The sequence below is a fragment of the Rhinoderma darwinii genome, chromosome 3 (genome assembly GCF_050947455.1).
Source record: "Rhinoderma darwinii isolate aRhiDar2 chromosome 3, aRhiDar2.hap1, whole genome shotgun sequence".
Lineage (NCBI taxonomy): Eukaryota > Metazoa > Chordata > Amphibia > Anura > Rhinodermatidae > Rhinoderma > Rhinoderma darwinii.
The window spans coordinates 290,502,243-290,520,266 of NC_134689.1; the positions used below are offsets into that span (position 1 = coordinate 290,502,243).

General features: G+C 41.8%; 1 protein-coding gene across 1 annotated transcript; it reads left to right on the forward strand.

Moving 5' to 3' along the window:
* The first annotated feature begins 1,266 nt into the window (after positions 1–1,266).
* Positions 1,267–17,065, forward strand: LOC142748100 (CDC42 small effector protein 2-B). The gene is made up of 5 exons (XM_075855228.1): positions 1,267–1,333; positions 8,968–9,110; positions 9,890–9,988; positions 12,954–13,030; positions 16,190–17,065. Exons 2-4 carry the CDS (start codon positions 9,057–9,059, stop codon positions 13,023–13,025), a joined length of 225 nt encoding a protein of 74 aa, XP_075711343.1. The 5' UTR covers positions 1,267–1,333; positions 8,968–9,056; the 3' UTR covers positions 13,026–13,030; positions 16,190–17,065.
* Positions 17,066–18,024: the final 959 nt, after the last annotated feature.

Sequence of the window (18,024 nt, forward strand, 5' to 3'; positions counted from 1 at the left end):
CACTGTGTTCGGTCCGGGACTTGCGGCCGAAATACATTCCGTCCATTACGGACTGAACATGCTCGTGTGAACCCAGCCTTAAAGTGTAGCTAAACGTTCAACAAACTTCTGACATGTCATAGTGACATGTCAGAAGTTTTGATTGGTGGGGGTCCGTGCACTGAGGACCCCAACAATCGCTAAAACAAAGCGGCAGAAGCGCTTGTGTGAGTGCTCATCCGCTTAGTTTCTGTTCGGCTTTTTCCGGAAATCAATGTAGCGGTGTACGAGCGCATCTGCGGCTTCGTTTTAGCGATTGGTGGAGGTCTCAGTGCTCGGACCCCACACCAATCAAATCTTCTGACATGTCACTGTGACATGTCAGAAGCTTGTTGAATGTTTAGTTAAAGGTATGTTCATACGGCTTATTTTCGGCCATTTTTCGGGCTGTAAACGGCCGAAAAATCGGAAGCAGGCGTTCTGTTCTAACGGGCCGTTTTTTTAAGTGGACATTTTGAAAAACAGCTGCGTAAAAAAACCCTGCGAAAAAGAAGTGCATGTCACTTCTTCAGACGTTTTTGGAGCCGTTTTTCCAGACTCTAGAAAAACAGCTCCAAAAAGGGCTGTAAAAAACGCCACGAAAAACGTGAGAGACTTAAAAAACGTCTGAAAATCAGGAGTTGTTTTCCCTTGAAAAACGGCTCCATATTTTCAGACGTTTTTGAGTTTGTGTGTGCATATATCCTTACTATACATTTCCAATGTGTAGTCAAATCTTTTTTATTGATTGGAGGGACACTTCAAAACGCATGTAAAAAACACAAGCAGTTGGAAGCATTTTTAGAGTATATTCACACAGTGCAGTTTTTGAAGCCACAACCAGGAGGGAATGCAATATAGAAGTAGAATCTTTCCTATATAACTCCCCTCCCTTTAGGATACCTTCCCGGTTGTGGCTTAAAAGACTGCATTAAAATCTGCACCAAAACAGCACCGTGTAAATAAGGCCTATGGCGTTTAAGTGTTTTCTTCTTTTGTGTCATTTTGAAAAGACGTCCAAAGAAGCGTCACCCTGCTCTTTGGGATTTACTATTGCTTTTTAGAAAAAAAATACATAAAATAAGTTCTAGGAGACTTTCACATGTGCTTTGCGAAAAGACAGTTCGATATTTGTAGACAATTTTCAGGTATCAAAACCGAATGTAGAATGTGCGCGCACCTGCGAATCATTAGCAGCTACGCGCCGCTGAGGAAACGATGTGAGCTCCGCCCTAGGGGCGTGGTTATGGAGATTGCTGCAGAAGCTGGGACAGCAGTGCTGCAGTGACGGCTGATGAGCTGCCTACAGTCGTGTGTGAGTACTCAGAAAGGATGGACGGGACCATTGATAATGGGGCGGGGGTACATGGTTTATCCTTACCAAGTTATGTGCTCCATGTATAGATTGGGATAGGGTGTCAGTGGGGGTCGATATTGCTTTGAATTAAGGAACTGATAACTTTCATTTGAATGTGCACTATATTCGGCGTAAATATTATGACATGAATTCCTGATATTGCATGAAGGGTTTTTAGGACACAATTGTAGGTTATAGCGGTGTATGAAATGGTTCCAGGTCACGTGGTATTTGCAAAAGTCTGTGACCCAGTGTTTTCAGGTTATGCTGCTCAGGGGCTATTGCGAGAAGCATAATAAGTATCAAAAACTTGCTAAGGGATTGTTCACATGTACTGTTTTCTAGATTTATTTGCTGCTGGAGCAAAAAGTGCCCCATGTCCCAATTGTAGAACAAGAATGGACTGCTATCTTTTTTTCAGTTTAGTCCCCTGCAGCGCGGTCTACCACAGTGACCAGTTGTTAATTCTCATAAATGGAATATACGGTCATGCTGGGATCACTTATGTCTTACGTTTATTTCCAGAAACCAAGAGAAGAACGCCTTTAAATTGTACCATTCTGTGATGACCGTCCCATAAAGGGATTGTCAGGGCAAACCCTTTACATGTGAATCCATTTGGCATATAGACCTAATAGGATTGTCAATTATAATCGCAAATAAACAGGACAGGGAGCTGCTAGAAAGAACTGGGACTATGTAATCTCCACCAACCGCTGATCTCGCCGGGGGGTTGATTTTCCAGACCAGTTATCATCGGATTCCCTGTGCATTTAGAAAAGGGAATTAGCCAGATGGGGCAACCCCCTTTAAAAGGGCATTCCCATCTTCTAAAATGATGGCATATCACCACTAGGATATGCCATCACTTTATGGCATATTTAGCACTATTTATTTTTCCATCATGACAGCGCCCTGGCCATCCACTGTGCAAGGTACTGCAGTACGGCTACTAGCCTAAGGTTGTGTTTGGTACATCGCAGTTATGTAAGTGAAAGTGGCCGCGTTGGCAACACAGCCACATTCACTTACATTACTGTGATGTATGTAGCGCAACACCGCGATCTTTGGACTCCCTACCTGTGTTGCGGCCAAAGTCACCGTGTAGCCTTAGAAATTGACGTAGAAATCAGCGCTCAGCCCCTTCATTTTGAGAATTTGGGTTGAGGAGGTCCCAGAGGTCGGATCCTAACCTATTGTCAAATAATGGTATATCCTGGCGTATTCCCGTCTTAGACTTTTTTTTGGGGCATATCCATATAAAGTCTGTAGGAGTTGGGGAAAGAGCTGAGCATTCAGCGGATCCCTGTTCTCCAGATCCCTGTAGATATGCCATAATTGCCTTTAATGGAAGTACTCCTTTTAAAGGGGTAATCCGGTGACGTAAAATTGATGGCCCAGCCTCAGAATAGACCATCAATATCTGATTGGTACTCCTGCTGATCAGCTGTTTGAAGGGGCCATGGCAGTCCAGCGAGCGCTACTTCCTCTTCGTTGCGTACATAACTCCGTAGTGCATAATACCGTCATGTTGCTTCTAAGTTAAGCCAATGCTGTAATACTTTGCACAGCCACTATGAATGTGACGGCGTCCTGCAGTAAAGACCTGTGTACGCAATTCCAGAGAATAGGCCATCAATTTTATGTCACCCTGTTCGTATAATTTAGATTCCATTTGATGTTCATAAACATGTCATAAATGTGTAATAAACTGGTGATGATACACTGTAGGCTAAAGGGAACTAAGTCTCTAACAACTTAGGCTTCATTCACATCTGCGTCAGGGCCCCGTTCCGTCTGAGCTTTCCGTCGGAACAGAGCCCTGACTGACACAAACGAAAACCATAGGTTTTCGTTTCCATTACCGTTGATTTCAATGGTGACCGATCCGGTGCCAATGGTTTCCGATTGTGTTAGTTGTGCAGGGGTTCCGTTGTTTTGACGCAATAAATAGCGCAGTCGACTACGGTATCCATTCCGTAAAAATAACGGAACCCTTGCACAACTGACACAAACGGAAACCATTGGCACCGGATCTGTCACCATTGAAATCAATGGTAGTGAAAATGGAAACCTATGGTTTCTGTTTGTGTCAGTCAGGGTTCTGTTCCGTCGGCCGCGTAAAAAACTCCCTGTCGTAACAGAACGCTGTTTTTCCCATTGAAATCAATGGGCAGATGTTTGGAGGCGTTCTGCTTCCGATTTTACGGCCCGAAAATAGGCTGTGTGAACAAACCCTGACGTGCCCAATCCTTTTTTTTCCCTAATGTCAGAAAATGTCAGGCTGCCACCATAGACCATAAATCGCCAGTGGATTCCGCCAACACTTACCTTATACATATGACCAACAAGTGGTATTCTGGTTTCAGCAAAATAAACAAAGCTTATTCAGTGTATAATGAAAAGTTATAAGATTTTCTAATCTATTTTCTGTATCCGTCTGCCTGTTGTCAAACAATGGGAAACCTCATTGTTTACCTGCAGATGATGAAAATCTGTTCTGGCAAGGGATCATCGCATGAAGTTTGCCATTAAATCATGCAAGCAAAGATCTTAAAAACCATAAGAAACCGATGTGCAAGGTATGTTTAAAAAGGTGCATAGTTTTACCTGACTATGAATACGTTTTATTTGCTTAAACCGGAATACCCCTTTAAGCGCATCAGTCAGATATTTATGCTGCCCTGTCAGAGGGTAGCATAAAAAAGTGAGACTGTTAACATGCCAGTTTAGGAATGTTTAAAACCTATACTTGCGGTGGGAATCAAGTATGAGTCAAAGCATATTAGTATGTTCACGCTCCCCCCCCCCCCCCCCATCTGCTGAACGACACTTTTCTATGCACAGTGATGGGGGAGGGGGGGTGGGTGTAAATATGTGAATAATATACTTGAACTCATACTAATGGCACTGGACGCATGCCATGAGAGTAAGTTCTAAATTCTCCTAAAGCACTTACCAATAAAGGTATGTGCACACATCCTCTCTTCAGATGTAATGGAGGCGTTTTACGCCTCAAATTACGCTTGAAAAGACGGCTCCAATACGTCGGCAAAAATCTGCCCATTGCTTGCAATGGGTCTTATGGTGTTCTGTGCAGACGAGCTGTCATTTTACGCGTCGCTGTCAAAATACGGCGCATAAAATGACGGCTCGTCAAAAGAAGTGCACTACACTTCTTGGGACGTTTTTGGAGCTGTTTTCTGATAGACTCTATTGAAAACAGCTCCAAAAACGGCCGTAAAAAAAGCTTGTTGCTCAAAAAACGTCTGAAAATCAGGAGCGGTTTTCCCTTGAAAACAGCTCTGTATTTTCAGACGTATTTTGTTATCGTGTGAACATAGCCTCACTGATAAGTAATGATTATTATCACTTCTATATGCTGCCTCCAGACAGGGCAGCATAAATATCTGCAAGAACATGGAAAAAAAAACGTGTAAATACATGTGGTTGTTTTTTCTCTTTTATTATGGTTGGGCCATATCACGCTTGGCCTTTAGGCCAGGATCACACACGCAACTTTGATGCAGTTGTTTTTTTGGGGGGGAGGGGGGGGGTTATAGCCAAATACAGGATTGGACACAAATGAATGGAGATGCATTAGTCTTTTCGCTATACTTTTTCTCCCTTCTATCCTTGGCTAAAAAAAATGGATCCAAAAACTGCATCAGAAGTGCTTGTGTGATCCGGATTCACGCATGAGGTTTTTTATGCAAGAGCGAGGAGTGGATTTAAAAGGAAGGAATCTGGCCCATTGGGCAACAAGTGCGTGCAGTGGCTGGAATTTATCCTGCCCTGTGAAAAGATTCCTGAGGCTGTGTATTCATGCTGCGGATTTGGTGCACATTTTTTGCCACTATAAGGCTGGGTTCTCATGTAGCGTAAACCATGGAATTCTGTGAAGAAACTCCGCAGCATTTACAGCAGCAGCAAAGTGGATGAGCTTTAGAAAATCTCATGCCCACGCTGCGGAAAAAAACGCAGTGTAAACATTAATAAATTCACCTGCAGTGCGGAATTTAAATCCTCTGCATATCATTTTATGCTGCGTTTTTGTTGATTTCTCTGTTGCGGGTTTTCCCCATTGAATTCAATGGGGATGCAAAACCCACAACAGAAAGTCAAGTGTTGCGACTTTTGTGGCGGAATCGCAGTGGTTACGGCGCAAAAATCGCAACTCCAGGAAAAAAAATTAAAAACGTACCTAGAACGCTCTCCTTCTTCCTGCAGTCCAGCCTCCTGGGATGACGTTTCACCCCATGTGACCGCTGCAGCCAATCACGGGATGATGTTTCACATGGCCTGCAACGTCATCCAGGGAGGCCAGTCTACACGCAGAGAAGAGGGAGTGGGTAAGTATGAACAGGTTTTGGTTGTTATTTCACAGCGCTGCTTTCCGCAGCGGAAATTCAGTTGGAAAAAACTTTATTTTATTTATTATTTTCAAAAGGAGCGTACTGCGGGTTCCAGGTCAGATACGCTACATGATTTTTATGCAGCATATCCAACCCGTGGGAACCCTGCCTTACTGGAAAGTTGTGGCAAAGTGTAAAGATTTGGTTGCGATTTTGCATGAGTTTCAATTTGCCACAATTTAAAACCGACAGCGTAAAACCCAGCCTTCTAATACATTGTTCCTAAGATGGTCTCCTAGAGTAGCTAGTGGTGTAACATTTTCATGTTTACATTCCAACCTGTTACTTACTCATTTTCATTAGTAATGTAAATTGAATTTCTATGATCCCTTATCCGGTAATAACCACACACTGGCCTCGAATTAACAGTTATTACAAGCTATGTAATATTGAAGAATATTTTATGGCCTTGTTGTTTATATAGCCATTACTATCCATGGTGCGTATATATGCAACTTCCTATAGTCTAAAGTATTGAATAACACGCCCGTAATGCATCTCTGTGTGAGGGTATGTTCACACGCAAAATAAAAAATGGCTGAAAATAACAAAGCTGTTTTCAAGGGAAAACAACCTCAGATTTTCAGCCGTTTTTTGTAGCCGAAAACAAAAAGTGGCATTCTCCTTCTTTTTACGTGTCGTTTTTTTAAAACAACGCCCCGTCCCAACTAAACACTGTTTTTTTCCAGTTCAATGGGCAGATGTTTGTAGGCGTTTAGCTAGCTTATTTCCAGGTGTATTTCGAGGCGTTACATATTTAGCACCAAAAACTGGATCCGATCCTGTCTGGTGAATGCAAGGAAACCTTTGAAAAGCAGGAAAAAAAATATTTTGGCAGTGATGGGATTGAGTGCCAAATATATAGCCCGAACACAAAGCTGTCGTATAGTTGTGTAAATAAAGCCAAAGGTCAAATACATTTTAGTCCTTATGTGCCTCTGGCTTGGCAAATTGATATGGTTCAGCCCCCATAATGTATCTGTCAAATGCACTGGTTTTTCAATATTAAACAGGAAAATTTTCTACTGCTTGCATGGGTTGCTCCACTTTTTCCATTGAAACCATATAGCTAGGGCTACGCTGCGACTTTGGCAGCAACACTCTTATGTAAATGAATGTGGTCGTAGATAATGAAAGTCAATGTGGTTACTTTGTGACCAGCAAGTTACTGTGACACTACAGTCGTAAGAAGTCCAAGCAGGTTTGGACTTCCTGCGACACTAGATTTGCGGTTTCGGCAACTTGCGGGTTGCAAAGTGACTACATTGACTTTCCTTACCTGCGATACATGCAAGGCGACACGGCGATCTCTGGCTGCGCAACTTATGTTGTGGCCAAAGTCGCCGTATAGCCCTAGTTTAAGACTGACTGATTTCAATACAGACCATATGACATATTTGTAATTCGGTTTCTTTGCTTTGTAAGAAGATGATGTTGCAAAAGCAGATGAAATGGCAAAATGTATTTCCCTTTTATATTTATAGATGTGTTGATAATGCACAGAAGCTTCGCTTGTGCTATTCTAGCATGTTTGTCTGAATATTCTGGGGATCAAATCAAGTTAATGTTTGGTAAAATGGTATGCATCTTTATTCTCTGCTGTTTATCAGTACTGGCAACAGATCCAAAAAGTAAAGAGCGGATGTAAAGCTGCTTCAGTTTTTTGTGGTTACCGATAAATGTGCTGCAACCACTTTGTTTAAAATTTTCCGACGTGACGACATCTCATTGGTGGCGGTTGCAGCTCATTATTTATTTTCTTTAAATTCTGCTTTTAGCAAGATTTTTTTTTTTTAAAGGCTAACAAAGCTGACCGTATCCAGAGTTACATATACAGTAGACTATAATCATCAGGTCAAGCATACAAAAGCAATGTATAGAAATAAACCGTACAGTATACATGCTGGAATCCGTACAATACGGTAGAGTAATAGGAACAAAATGCTTTAGTAGTAGCAAATAATGGGATAAGTACGAATATAAAATTCATACAAATAAGTAAGGTTAATAAATCTGAGGACAGAATGCAATGTTTATAATTAATCTTCTGTCGACTTTTGTTGTTTGCCCTTTTATTTGCCTTTATTGCAACCTGCGAGTCTAAAATTGTGGGGTTTTTTTGGGGAGTTTTTTTTTTTTTTTCGTGTTGAAAATTTCTAAAAATAATAAAAAAAATATATAAAAAAAAAAAAGTTTAGGACAGTAGGGAAGTTAAAGGGGTTGTCCATTTTAGAAAACCCATTTTCATATACCCTATGAGGGAATTCTGAGAGTGGGATCCTGTTTTTAGGATCCTCATCTCTTGGCCAGAGTGGAGAGTGATTACAAAGAGCGTCTCTCCATTTTGGAGGACCTGTCCTTCATTATACAGGCAACCCATTGATTTCAATGGACATTGTAATACTTAATTTCCCCTGTGGTGGTGCTGCAGAGAAACTTAACGCTTACTAACCGATTCCACCACAGAAAACGGCTGCATGGGGACACTTTGTGCTTCGCTTAGTACAAAGGTCCCTCTACAATAAGTAGGGATTGTCAAATGCGGACAACCCCTTTTAAAGTCACGGATTGAACTGTAGCCAAGTGCCTAGGTGCAGGGCAGTAGGAGTATTAGTAAGAAAGTTGGGTACATGACAGAAAGCGCCTCAGGGTATCCCCTATTATGAAAGCCCTTCTTTACCACTGATCAGTGGCGGTGGAGTTTAGAAGACCAGAGGTTCATACCCAGATCTACAGACCTGCATGCATTCGCTTCTTTAAAACAATAAAGAGGATAGAATAGCAGCAAAAATAAAGAAATAAGCATTCTAAGCTGTAAACAAACATCAGCAGGACAAATATGAACGCAAGTAAGGTCACCAAAGAGGGGGCAAGTCGAAACGGCATGGATGACTGGTGCAGTCCAGAAAAAGCAGGCAACATCACCCCAGAGACACTGATGAAGGAAAGGCCACCAAAGAACTGATTTTAAAAACCGGTCCAAAGGACAGTCCTGATACCAGTGTCCATGAAAGGCGTGCAAGGCATAGTTATTACCATATTTGTTTTTTATGACCATGTTTATATTTGCCGTGCAAACTTTTTAAAATTCCTTAGATGGCATCTAGCCTGTGTTTGTGTTTAAAGGGTGACAAGTATCTTCATTGACTTACTTTCCGGAGTGTCTCTTCCGGATAGGTTTGTGGTGGTAGCATCATCAGACACTGGCAGGAAGAAAAACACTTTTTCTCTTTAGAGGAAACAGCTTCCATTAACCCCTACTGACGATGACTGAATTTCTGTTCTGCTTCAGTTGCTGCATTGGAGAGCAGCCCCAGCCGGTAGGTTTGAAATTTTACTTCAGGGGAATTCTAGAACATTGAACGTTTTCTGATCTAGTAAAATAGGAATATTAGGTGAAGTGGTGAAAATCTGTAAACCAGGCACACTGGTTCTAATGTCCTTTGCTGTACTCGGTTACTCTGTCCTGTCATCTCTATGATACTTATAGAGGACTTTGATGTGAATATACAGTATGAAGTTTTGGGAAGAGTTGATCTATAGACACTGAGGGTATGTTCACACGACAGCGTCTGTAACGGCTGAAATTACGGGGATGTTTTCAGGAGGAAACATCCCCGTAATTTCAGCCGTAACGGCATGTGCAGGCGCTTGAACGCCGCGTCCATTACGGACGTAATTGGCGCTGCTTTTCATTGGAGTAAATGAATAACGGCTCCAATTACACCCAAAGAAGTGACAGGTCACTTCTTTGACGCGGGCGTCTATTTACGCGCCGTCATTTGACAACGGCGCGTAAATATACGCCTCGTGTGAACAGACAAACGTCAGCCCATTGCTTTCAATGGGCAGATGTTTGTCAACGCTATCGAGGCGCATTTTTCGGACATAATTCGGGGCAAAAATGCCCGAATTACGTCCGTAATTAGTGCGTGTGAACATACCCTTATGCTCATCTACCTTCCACTTGCTATTTGTATAGTAGTAAAAATCAAAACCGTAAAGTGAATGGCTGGTTGGACACACTATTCCAATGTGAACAACTTTGAGTAATCCAGTATACATATGTGAAAAATGTCTTGTTTTGTTGTTTTTCCAGAGGCGTAGGCGGATTGATAGAAGCATGATTGGTGAACCGATGAATTTTGTACACACTGCTCATGTAGGGTCAGGAGAATCCAATGCAGGGTTTGCAATGGTAAGTAGGAATGTATGAATTCAGTAGGTGCACTGCACATGGGCAACTGGTGGCTGCTGAATTTGTGGTTAAAGCCTATGTAAACATTTGAAAGGTAATTTTATTTTTTATATAAAAATGTGTGTTTTGTGTAACTTTGTAAATACTTTTTATGAAAAAATATTTTTTACTTTTTTTTTAGATCCAGTTGCTCTGCATTCTCTCTACAGAGCGGTGGTATCTATCGCTATTCACTGAATCCGTCAGTCCCATGGAGCTGACGGGTCAAAGAGGCTCTGTCACCAGATTTTGCAACCGCTATCTGCTATTGCAGCAGATAGGCGCTGCAATGTAGATTACAGTAACGTTTTTATTTTTAAAAAACGAGCATTTTTGGCCAAGTTATGACCATTTTTGTATTTATGCAAATGAGGCTTGCAAAAGTCCAAGTGGGCGTGTTTAAAGTAAAAGTCCAAGTGGGCGTGTATTATTATGTGCGTACATTGGGGCGTTTTTACTATTACTAGCTGGGCGTTCTGACGAGAAGTATCATCCACTTCTCTTCAGAACGCCCAGCTTCTGGCAGTGCAGACACAGCCGTGTTCTCGAGAGATCACGCTGTGTCGTCACTCACAAGTCCTGCATCGTGTCGGCCACATCGGCACCAGAGGCTACAGTTGATTCTGCAGCAGCATCAGCGTTTGCAGGTAAGTAGCTACATCGACTTACCTGCAAACGCCGATGCTGCTGCAGAATCAACTGTAGCCTCTGGTGCCGATGTGTCTTCGCTGGTCCGACACGATGCAGGACCTGGGGCAGGAAGTGAGTGACGTCACAGCGTGATCTCTCGAGAACACGCTGTGTGTCTGCACTGCCAGAAGCTGGGCGTTGTGAAGAGAAGTGGATGATACTTCTAGTCAGAACGCCCAGCTAGTAAAAGTAGTAAAAACGCCCCGATGTAGGTACATAATACACACCCACTTGGACTTTTGCAAGCCTCATTTGCATAAATACGAAAATGGTCATAACTTGGCCAAAAATGCTAGTTTTTAAAAAATAAAAACGTTACTGTAATCTACATTGCAGCGCCGATCTGCTGCAATAGCAGATAGGGGTTGCAAAATCTGGTGACAGAGCCTCTTTAAGTGTCATCGGGTCCTGCATGTCTCTGACGCGTAGGATCCACCTGTAAACCATCACATCTAAGTTATGAACTTAGATGTGATAGATTACAGGTGGATCCTATGGGTCGGAGACATGCAGGACCCGATGACACTGAACTAGTCAGGTGTGCGGGACTGACTGATTCAGAGAGTAGAGAATGAAACAGCTGCTCTATATTGAAAATACAGAGCAACTGGATCTAAAACAAGTACATTTTAATAAGTGTTTACAAAGTTACACCAAACATACTGATACACATTTTTATAAAAAAAAAAATTGCCTTACAAAGGTTTACATAGGCTTTAATGTTCACACAATGAATACAATAATTTGAGTGTTTATTAGGGTCTTGTATGTTATGTTAAATATTTGAGGAGGATGCAAGCGCTTTATACATTTCTAATTTTAGACTCTTAAAGTCATCATTGTCTGTCCTATTTATCTATCTATTGATCTCCTGGGGTGGTATACCAATTTTGCTGATTTCTAACATAATAATATTGTAGTCCTACCTTTCAAGCCTGTAGAAGGCTCTAACTAGTTAAAGCCAATCAGTAATGTCATCCTTTGTACCTACAAAGTGGCCTCTACGGGTCTCCTCTGAAGAGAGAATCTCCTACTAACAAGACATTGACACAGAAGGAGGATGTTTCATGTGAGCAGCTCACCGGTAACTTTTCATTGCAGAGTGGTGCTGGAGCATGCCGGAAGTAACATGGGTTCCTGTTAAGGGGGTGGCACTGTGGCTAAGCTTATTCAGTAATTAGTTTAACGGCAAGTCCTTTATGCTATATCGTCATGGTTTTTGTGGCACTCTTGTAGTTTTGTGACCAATGAGGATTGCTTTGTTTAATTTCTAGCAAATTTAAGTAGTCCTATAGCGAAACCCTAAAAAAAGACCTTATCCAATGTTAGTTTTGATATTACATGTCCAATTTGGGTTGCGGCTATCCATAACCCGTTTTTTTTTGTTTTTTTTTTTGTTTTTTTTTTTTTTTTATACAGCTGAGTAGCCTTAGTTACGGAGAAATCAGTCTTGTTAGGGCTGTGCTTGGTTTCTGTAGCACAGCACTTCCGTGAAAGGTTTATTCCCATCTTATAAAGTAATGGCATATCGCTAGGAACTGCAGTCACTTTATGATCGGTGAGGGTCCGACCATTGGGATCCCAACTGATATGGAGAAGGTGGAGAGCTGAATGAGCACTGCAGCCCCTTCAGTGTTTTCTAAGATCGGAATAACCCTTTAAACCTCCAGCAGTTCTCTCACAGCACCCGCAACCGAGTGATCACTTAATCTATCAGTCCGGCGTATAAACCCTGCCTAGTGTTTGTATTGTATTCGCCTGATGAAGACGCCAGTCCGGCGTTGAAACGCGTAGCGCTAAAAGACTCATTTTATCTCTCATTAAACTTGAACTTTTGTTCTCATTACTAGCAGCGACAATGTTGTTCCCACAATTTTTTTCTACTATTTATCTACTTAATCAATCATGTGACTACTGGGACCAATAGGTGTAGCATTATTGAGCAATATGTATATGAAGGCCGTAGTGCCCACTGGATTGATTGCAGGTCGCATGTTTCCATGTGGGGTAACATATCTCTGGTCAGTGTCCTCCAATGGAGCATGCTGTGATTTTTTTTTTTTTAAATATGTGGACAATAGATAATACAGTAGAATGCATGGCTTTATTGAAATGCATTAACACCATATTCTGTGTGATATACGTGTAGATGCCAAGGTCATGTCCATGAAGTGTAATAACAGTATTAAAAAAAAACTAGATTGTTTTATAATGTACAATATGTTGTTTTACTTAGGCTGGATCATTTCAGGATCAGATGAAATCCAAAGGCGGCTATGCTCCAGGGATTTCAGATGTGGCACTTTAGCATTTGTAAGTATGACAAGTATGATCCGTTTTGTGTGTGTGTAAGTGTAATATATATATATATATATATATATATATAATCATTGCCCACAGTAATCGGCTGTCATTTTTAATAAGCGCGCCAACCTGTTTGAGCCTTTTGTCAGTGCTGGCAGGGACAGAGCGGACATGTGGCTGTGTTGTTGTTTTTATTACTATTTTTTTAACAAAAATGTTTGAATGTTGCCTATTCTCAAGTGAATGGGGATACGTTTCTGTACCAGGCACAGCCGTGCATATGGACCAACCTCTGTTCTTGGATAAACAATAAGGCCCTGTTCATAGAGTATCTTGCAGAAGAAATCTGCCTCAAAATTCCTTGAGATTTTGACCTGCCTGCACTTTCTTGCTGTGTTTTTCGCCCGTGGCCCAAAAAAACGCAGCGAAAAATGCTTTCTTTGCCTCCCATTGATCTCAATGGGAGGTCAGAGATGGAACCATAGGAAGAAAGTGCATGTCGCTTTTTTTTCCCCTAAAGCGGCTAAAACCCAGAGCGTGAAAAAGAAAAACTCCTCCGCCTCCCAGTGTTTTCAACGGTAGGCGGTTTAGAGCGTTTTTTTGGCACCGATTCTGACAGTTTACTCTCCAAATTTAGTGCCAAAAACCTCTGTGCGAACAGGGCCTAAAGGGGCCAAGGCAGAGGCGTAGCTAGGTTCTCCAGCACCCAGGGCAAAGATTCAGTTTGGCGCCCCCCCCCTGAACCTCTTTCCCGACATCTCCTTCCCCCTTGCCATGTTTGTTTTCTCTACCAATCACTCTAGCATAAAGCCATTTGTACATTTTGCAAGCAATATAGTTCCATAGAAAACACCAGAACCAAGCTCAGTATGTATATACAGCATCAGAACCAAGATCAGCACATATATACAGTGCCAGAGCCAAGCTCCGTACATAAATACAGTGCCAGAATGAAGCTCGGTACATATTTACAGTGCCAGAACCAAGATCGGTACATAAATACAGCACCAAAACAAAGCTCAGTACAAATATACCGCTCCAGAACTAAGATCAGTACATATATACAGTACCAGAACCAAGCTCCGTACGTGTATACAGCACCCGAACCAAGCTCCGTACATAGATACATCAGCACAAATACAGATCCACATATAGCCCACCCCTGTATATAGTTCCCTGCATATACCTACCCCTGTAAATAGTGCTCCACATATAGCCCACCCCTGTAGATAGATCTCACAAAAAAAGATTCAGAAGTGTCAGGATTCTGAGTACACATGACGTCCAGGCTGGATTTCATGTGTATTCATTATCAGGACACTAGTAATGTTAGGGCTTGTGTATGAGGCTGCACATAGCGATATATCTATATCGCTAGTGCAGTGTAAATGAATGGAGAGGAGTGCATGATGCTGATTGGTCAGCGTCATGCACTTCTCTGTACAACGCCCACTTGGTCGAAAGTAAAAGTACGCCCACTTGGGCATTAAGAAAGCTCATTAGCATAAACATAAATCGCTCCTAACGTTGTGAAAAAAGATCGTTTTTTTAAAAATAAAAAGCATTACTGTCACCTACATTACAGCGCCCATCTCCTTATATAGGAGACAGGGCACTTATAATGTGGTGACAGAGCCTCTTTAAATCACTTTAAAGTGTAGCTAAATGTTTGACAAACTTCTGACATGTCATAGTGACATGTCAGAAGTTTTTGGATTGGTGGGGGTCCGAGCACTGAGACTCCCACCAATCTCTAGAACGAAGCAGCTGAAGTGCTCGTGTGAGCGCTCGGCTGCTTCGTGTCGATTCGGCTTTTTCCGGAAAGCCGATGTGTCGGAGTACGGGCTCATAGACTTTTTTTATTAAGTCCGTACACAGATACATTTATTTCCGGAAATAGCCGAACAGACACGGAGCAGCTGAGCGCTCACACGAGTGCTTTAGCTGCTTCGTTCTAGCGATTGGTGGGGGTCTCTGTGCTCGGATCCCCAATACGATCTTCTAACATGTCACTACGACATGTCAGAAGTTTGTCAAATGTTTAGCTATAACAACAAAAAAAGTTGACAAAGCTTCTTTATCATGTTTAATCGCTTTCGTAGGGCACCGTGTGCTGCTGTCTAGGTTCCGACAGATGCGTTATGTATGAGGCTATTCCCCTAGAAGTGTTCTGCACATAAGGCATCAGATGGAGCATGCCATGGTTTTTCTATATCACTGTTGAATTTGTACAAATTCTGAACCTTACAGAGTTACAATAGACGTCAAGCCCTATCCGGGCCATGTGGATGAGGTCTCAAGAACACTTAGGCCAAGTTCACACAGAGTTTTTTGACGTGGAAACCGCTCCACAAAACCCGTCAAAAACGGCCCTAAAATGCCTCCCATTGATTTCAATGGGAGGCGTCGGCGTCTTTTTTCCGCGAGCAGTAAAACTGCCTTGCGGCAAAAAGAAGCAACATGCCCTATCTTCGGCCGTTTACGCCTCTGACCTCCCATTGACTTCAATGGGAGGCAGAGAAAGCGTATTTCACAGTGTTGTATGCCTGCGGCGCTCAATGGCCGCGGGCGAAAATCGGCGTGCAGGGAGAGGAAAATCTTCCTCAAACTTCCAAACGGAATTTTGAGGCAGATATTCCTCCTGCAAAATATTCCGTGTGAACATAGCCTAAGGCTGGGTTCACACAACCTATTTTCAGGCGTAAACGAGGCGTATTATGCCTCGATTTTACGCCTGAAAATACGGCTACAATACGTCGGCAAACATCTGCCCATTCATTTGAATGGGTTTGCCGACGTACTGTGCCGACCAGTAATTTACGCGTCGTCGTTTGACAGCTGTGAAACGACGACGCGTAAAATGACTGCCTTGTCAAAAGAAGTGCAGGACACTTCTTTGAAACGTAATTTGAGCCGTTTTTCAATGAAGAACAGCTCAAATGTTCGGCCGTCAAAGACGCCTCGCATAATGCGAGGAGGAGCTTTTACGTCTGAAACGACGCAGCTGTTTTCTCCTGAAAAGAGTGTCTTTTCAGACGTAAAAGGTAGCTATCGTGTGCACATCCCCTTGTTCTTATTCCATTGCGTGGTCCACTGTTACTTCTGCTTCTTTACAGATCTCCGCCACTTTTGCATGTTAGTTACTCATATTGTGTCTTTGTACTGCAGAGCGAACATGACCAGAAGAATGTTTTGCAGAGAATCTTTACTGAAGACTGAGACTGAATGAGACGCATGTTATCAAGTTGTCTTAGAAATCATTATGGCTTCTGAGCAACGTACTACTGAAAATGTGAAGTGTTCCACCAAGTTGAATTCTTTAGCGTTTTAACGGTTCTAGCACATGAGATTATAAATGCATGGCACTTGTAATCACTCTTTCACTTCATGCTTTGCTCCTTTCTTTTCTAGCCTGTATCCTAATCCTATGTAAGGCTGCTCTTGTGAATGTTGGTTCTTATATGTCACGGTATAACATATATGAGATCTAGAAGGACATGTTTTGGGGGTTTTTTTTTTTCATGTGTAATTAAAAATTTATTTTTTTAACTTTTTTTTTATTCCTATTTAATTTGTTTAGTTAGAACAGAATAGTATTACAAATGCCTTTCTTCAAATATGTGAATAATGTGGCATCAGTATTCTTCTATGCACGGCAGTGGAAAGACATGATGGTATTGGAGAGATGTGATGGGTTAAACTAATCTTCAGGACGTGTCCATGTTTGAAGGGAGTTGTGCCTAGCACTAGGTTAAATGGTTCCATCACAACTTTCCCTTTGTAGCTCCCTTTTACACTTTTATGTTCACTATAGGAAATGTTTATTATTTTGGTGTAGCTCTGTTACTTCAGTAGCTTTTTGTGAAACCTTTTTTTTCCCTTTCAATGTCAGCATTTTATAGTCTGTAGCATGTGTTTCACTTAGTTTTGTTTAAACCCTAAAAGCGGAAATGTATTTTTAATATGTACACTGTGTGTGCATTAATCGAGAGTCTACATGGACTGCTAATGCAAAAAATGGTAAATAAAAGGTATTTTATTCAAGTCTATTTTCAATTCATATAAAAATATTCAAAAGACACAATCCTTTGCTGTGCAATCTGACAGGACTGTCGGGGTATGTTCACATGCTTAACAAAAAAACGTCTGAAAATACGGAGCTGATTTCAGAGAAAACAGCCTCTGATTTTCAGGCGTTTTTGAAGTGGAGAATGAAATTTACAGCTTCTTTTGAGGCTTCTTTTTCAGACGTTTTTTGAGGCGGTTTTCATAGAGTTTAATGGAAAATCGGCTCCAAAAAACGCCTCAAGAAGTGACATGCTACTTCTTTTTACGGAGCGTCTTTTTACGCTCTATTTTACGCGTCGCTGTCAAACGAAGGCTCGTGGGAACAGAACATCGTAATTCCCATTGAAAGCAATGGGCAGATGTTTGTAGGCGTATTAGGGGCGTTTTTTCAGGCGTAATTCGAGGCGTAAAATGGCTGAATTACGTCCGTAAAAAGGGGGCATGTGAACATACCCTTACCCTTGAACAGGATATACATGTACTTACAAGACTTTGTTCACATCTGCATCAGGACTCCGGGGTTCATGGTTTCCGTCTGACCTTTCCGTCAGGTGAACCCATGAACAGAAACCATAGCTTTCCTATTTGCTTTACCATTGATTTTTAATGGTAACACGTCCATTGCAAATGGTTTCCGTTTGTCACCGTTCTATAAGGTTTCCGTTGTTTTGACTGAATCAATAGTGTAGTCGACTAACTACTATGGCTTCCGCTTTTTTCAGTTTGGGTTCCGCTGGCGGTAAGGTTCGATGGAACCCACGAACGGAGCCCCAATGCAGATGTGAACGAAGCCTAAGGATATATATAATTCATAGGCCTGGTTTTTATATTTATACAAGAGAGCAGAAAAAGTAAGTGAAAAGATTTTTCACAAAACAATTGAGCAACGCAATCTGCAACTAGGAAACATCATATACAAGACTACATAAAGCATG

Excerpts from the sequence above, each read along its gene's own strand:
- LOC142748100 (XM_075855228.1), top strand. The coding sequence starts at position 9,057 with ATGACTGAATTTCTGTTCTGCTTCAGTTGCTGCATTGGAGAGCAGCCC. Across the intron at positions 9,111-9,889 it reads TTGGAGAGCAGCCCCAGCCG|AGGCGTAGGCGGATTGATAG; the intron begins GTAGGTTTGAAA and ends TTGTTTTTCCAG. Across the intron at positions 9,989-12,953 it reads CCAATGCAGGGTTTGCAATG|GCTGGATCATTTCAGGATCA; the intron begins GTAAGTAGGAAT and ends TGTTTTACTTAG.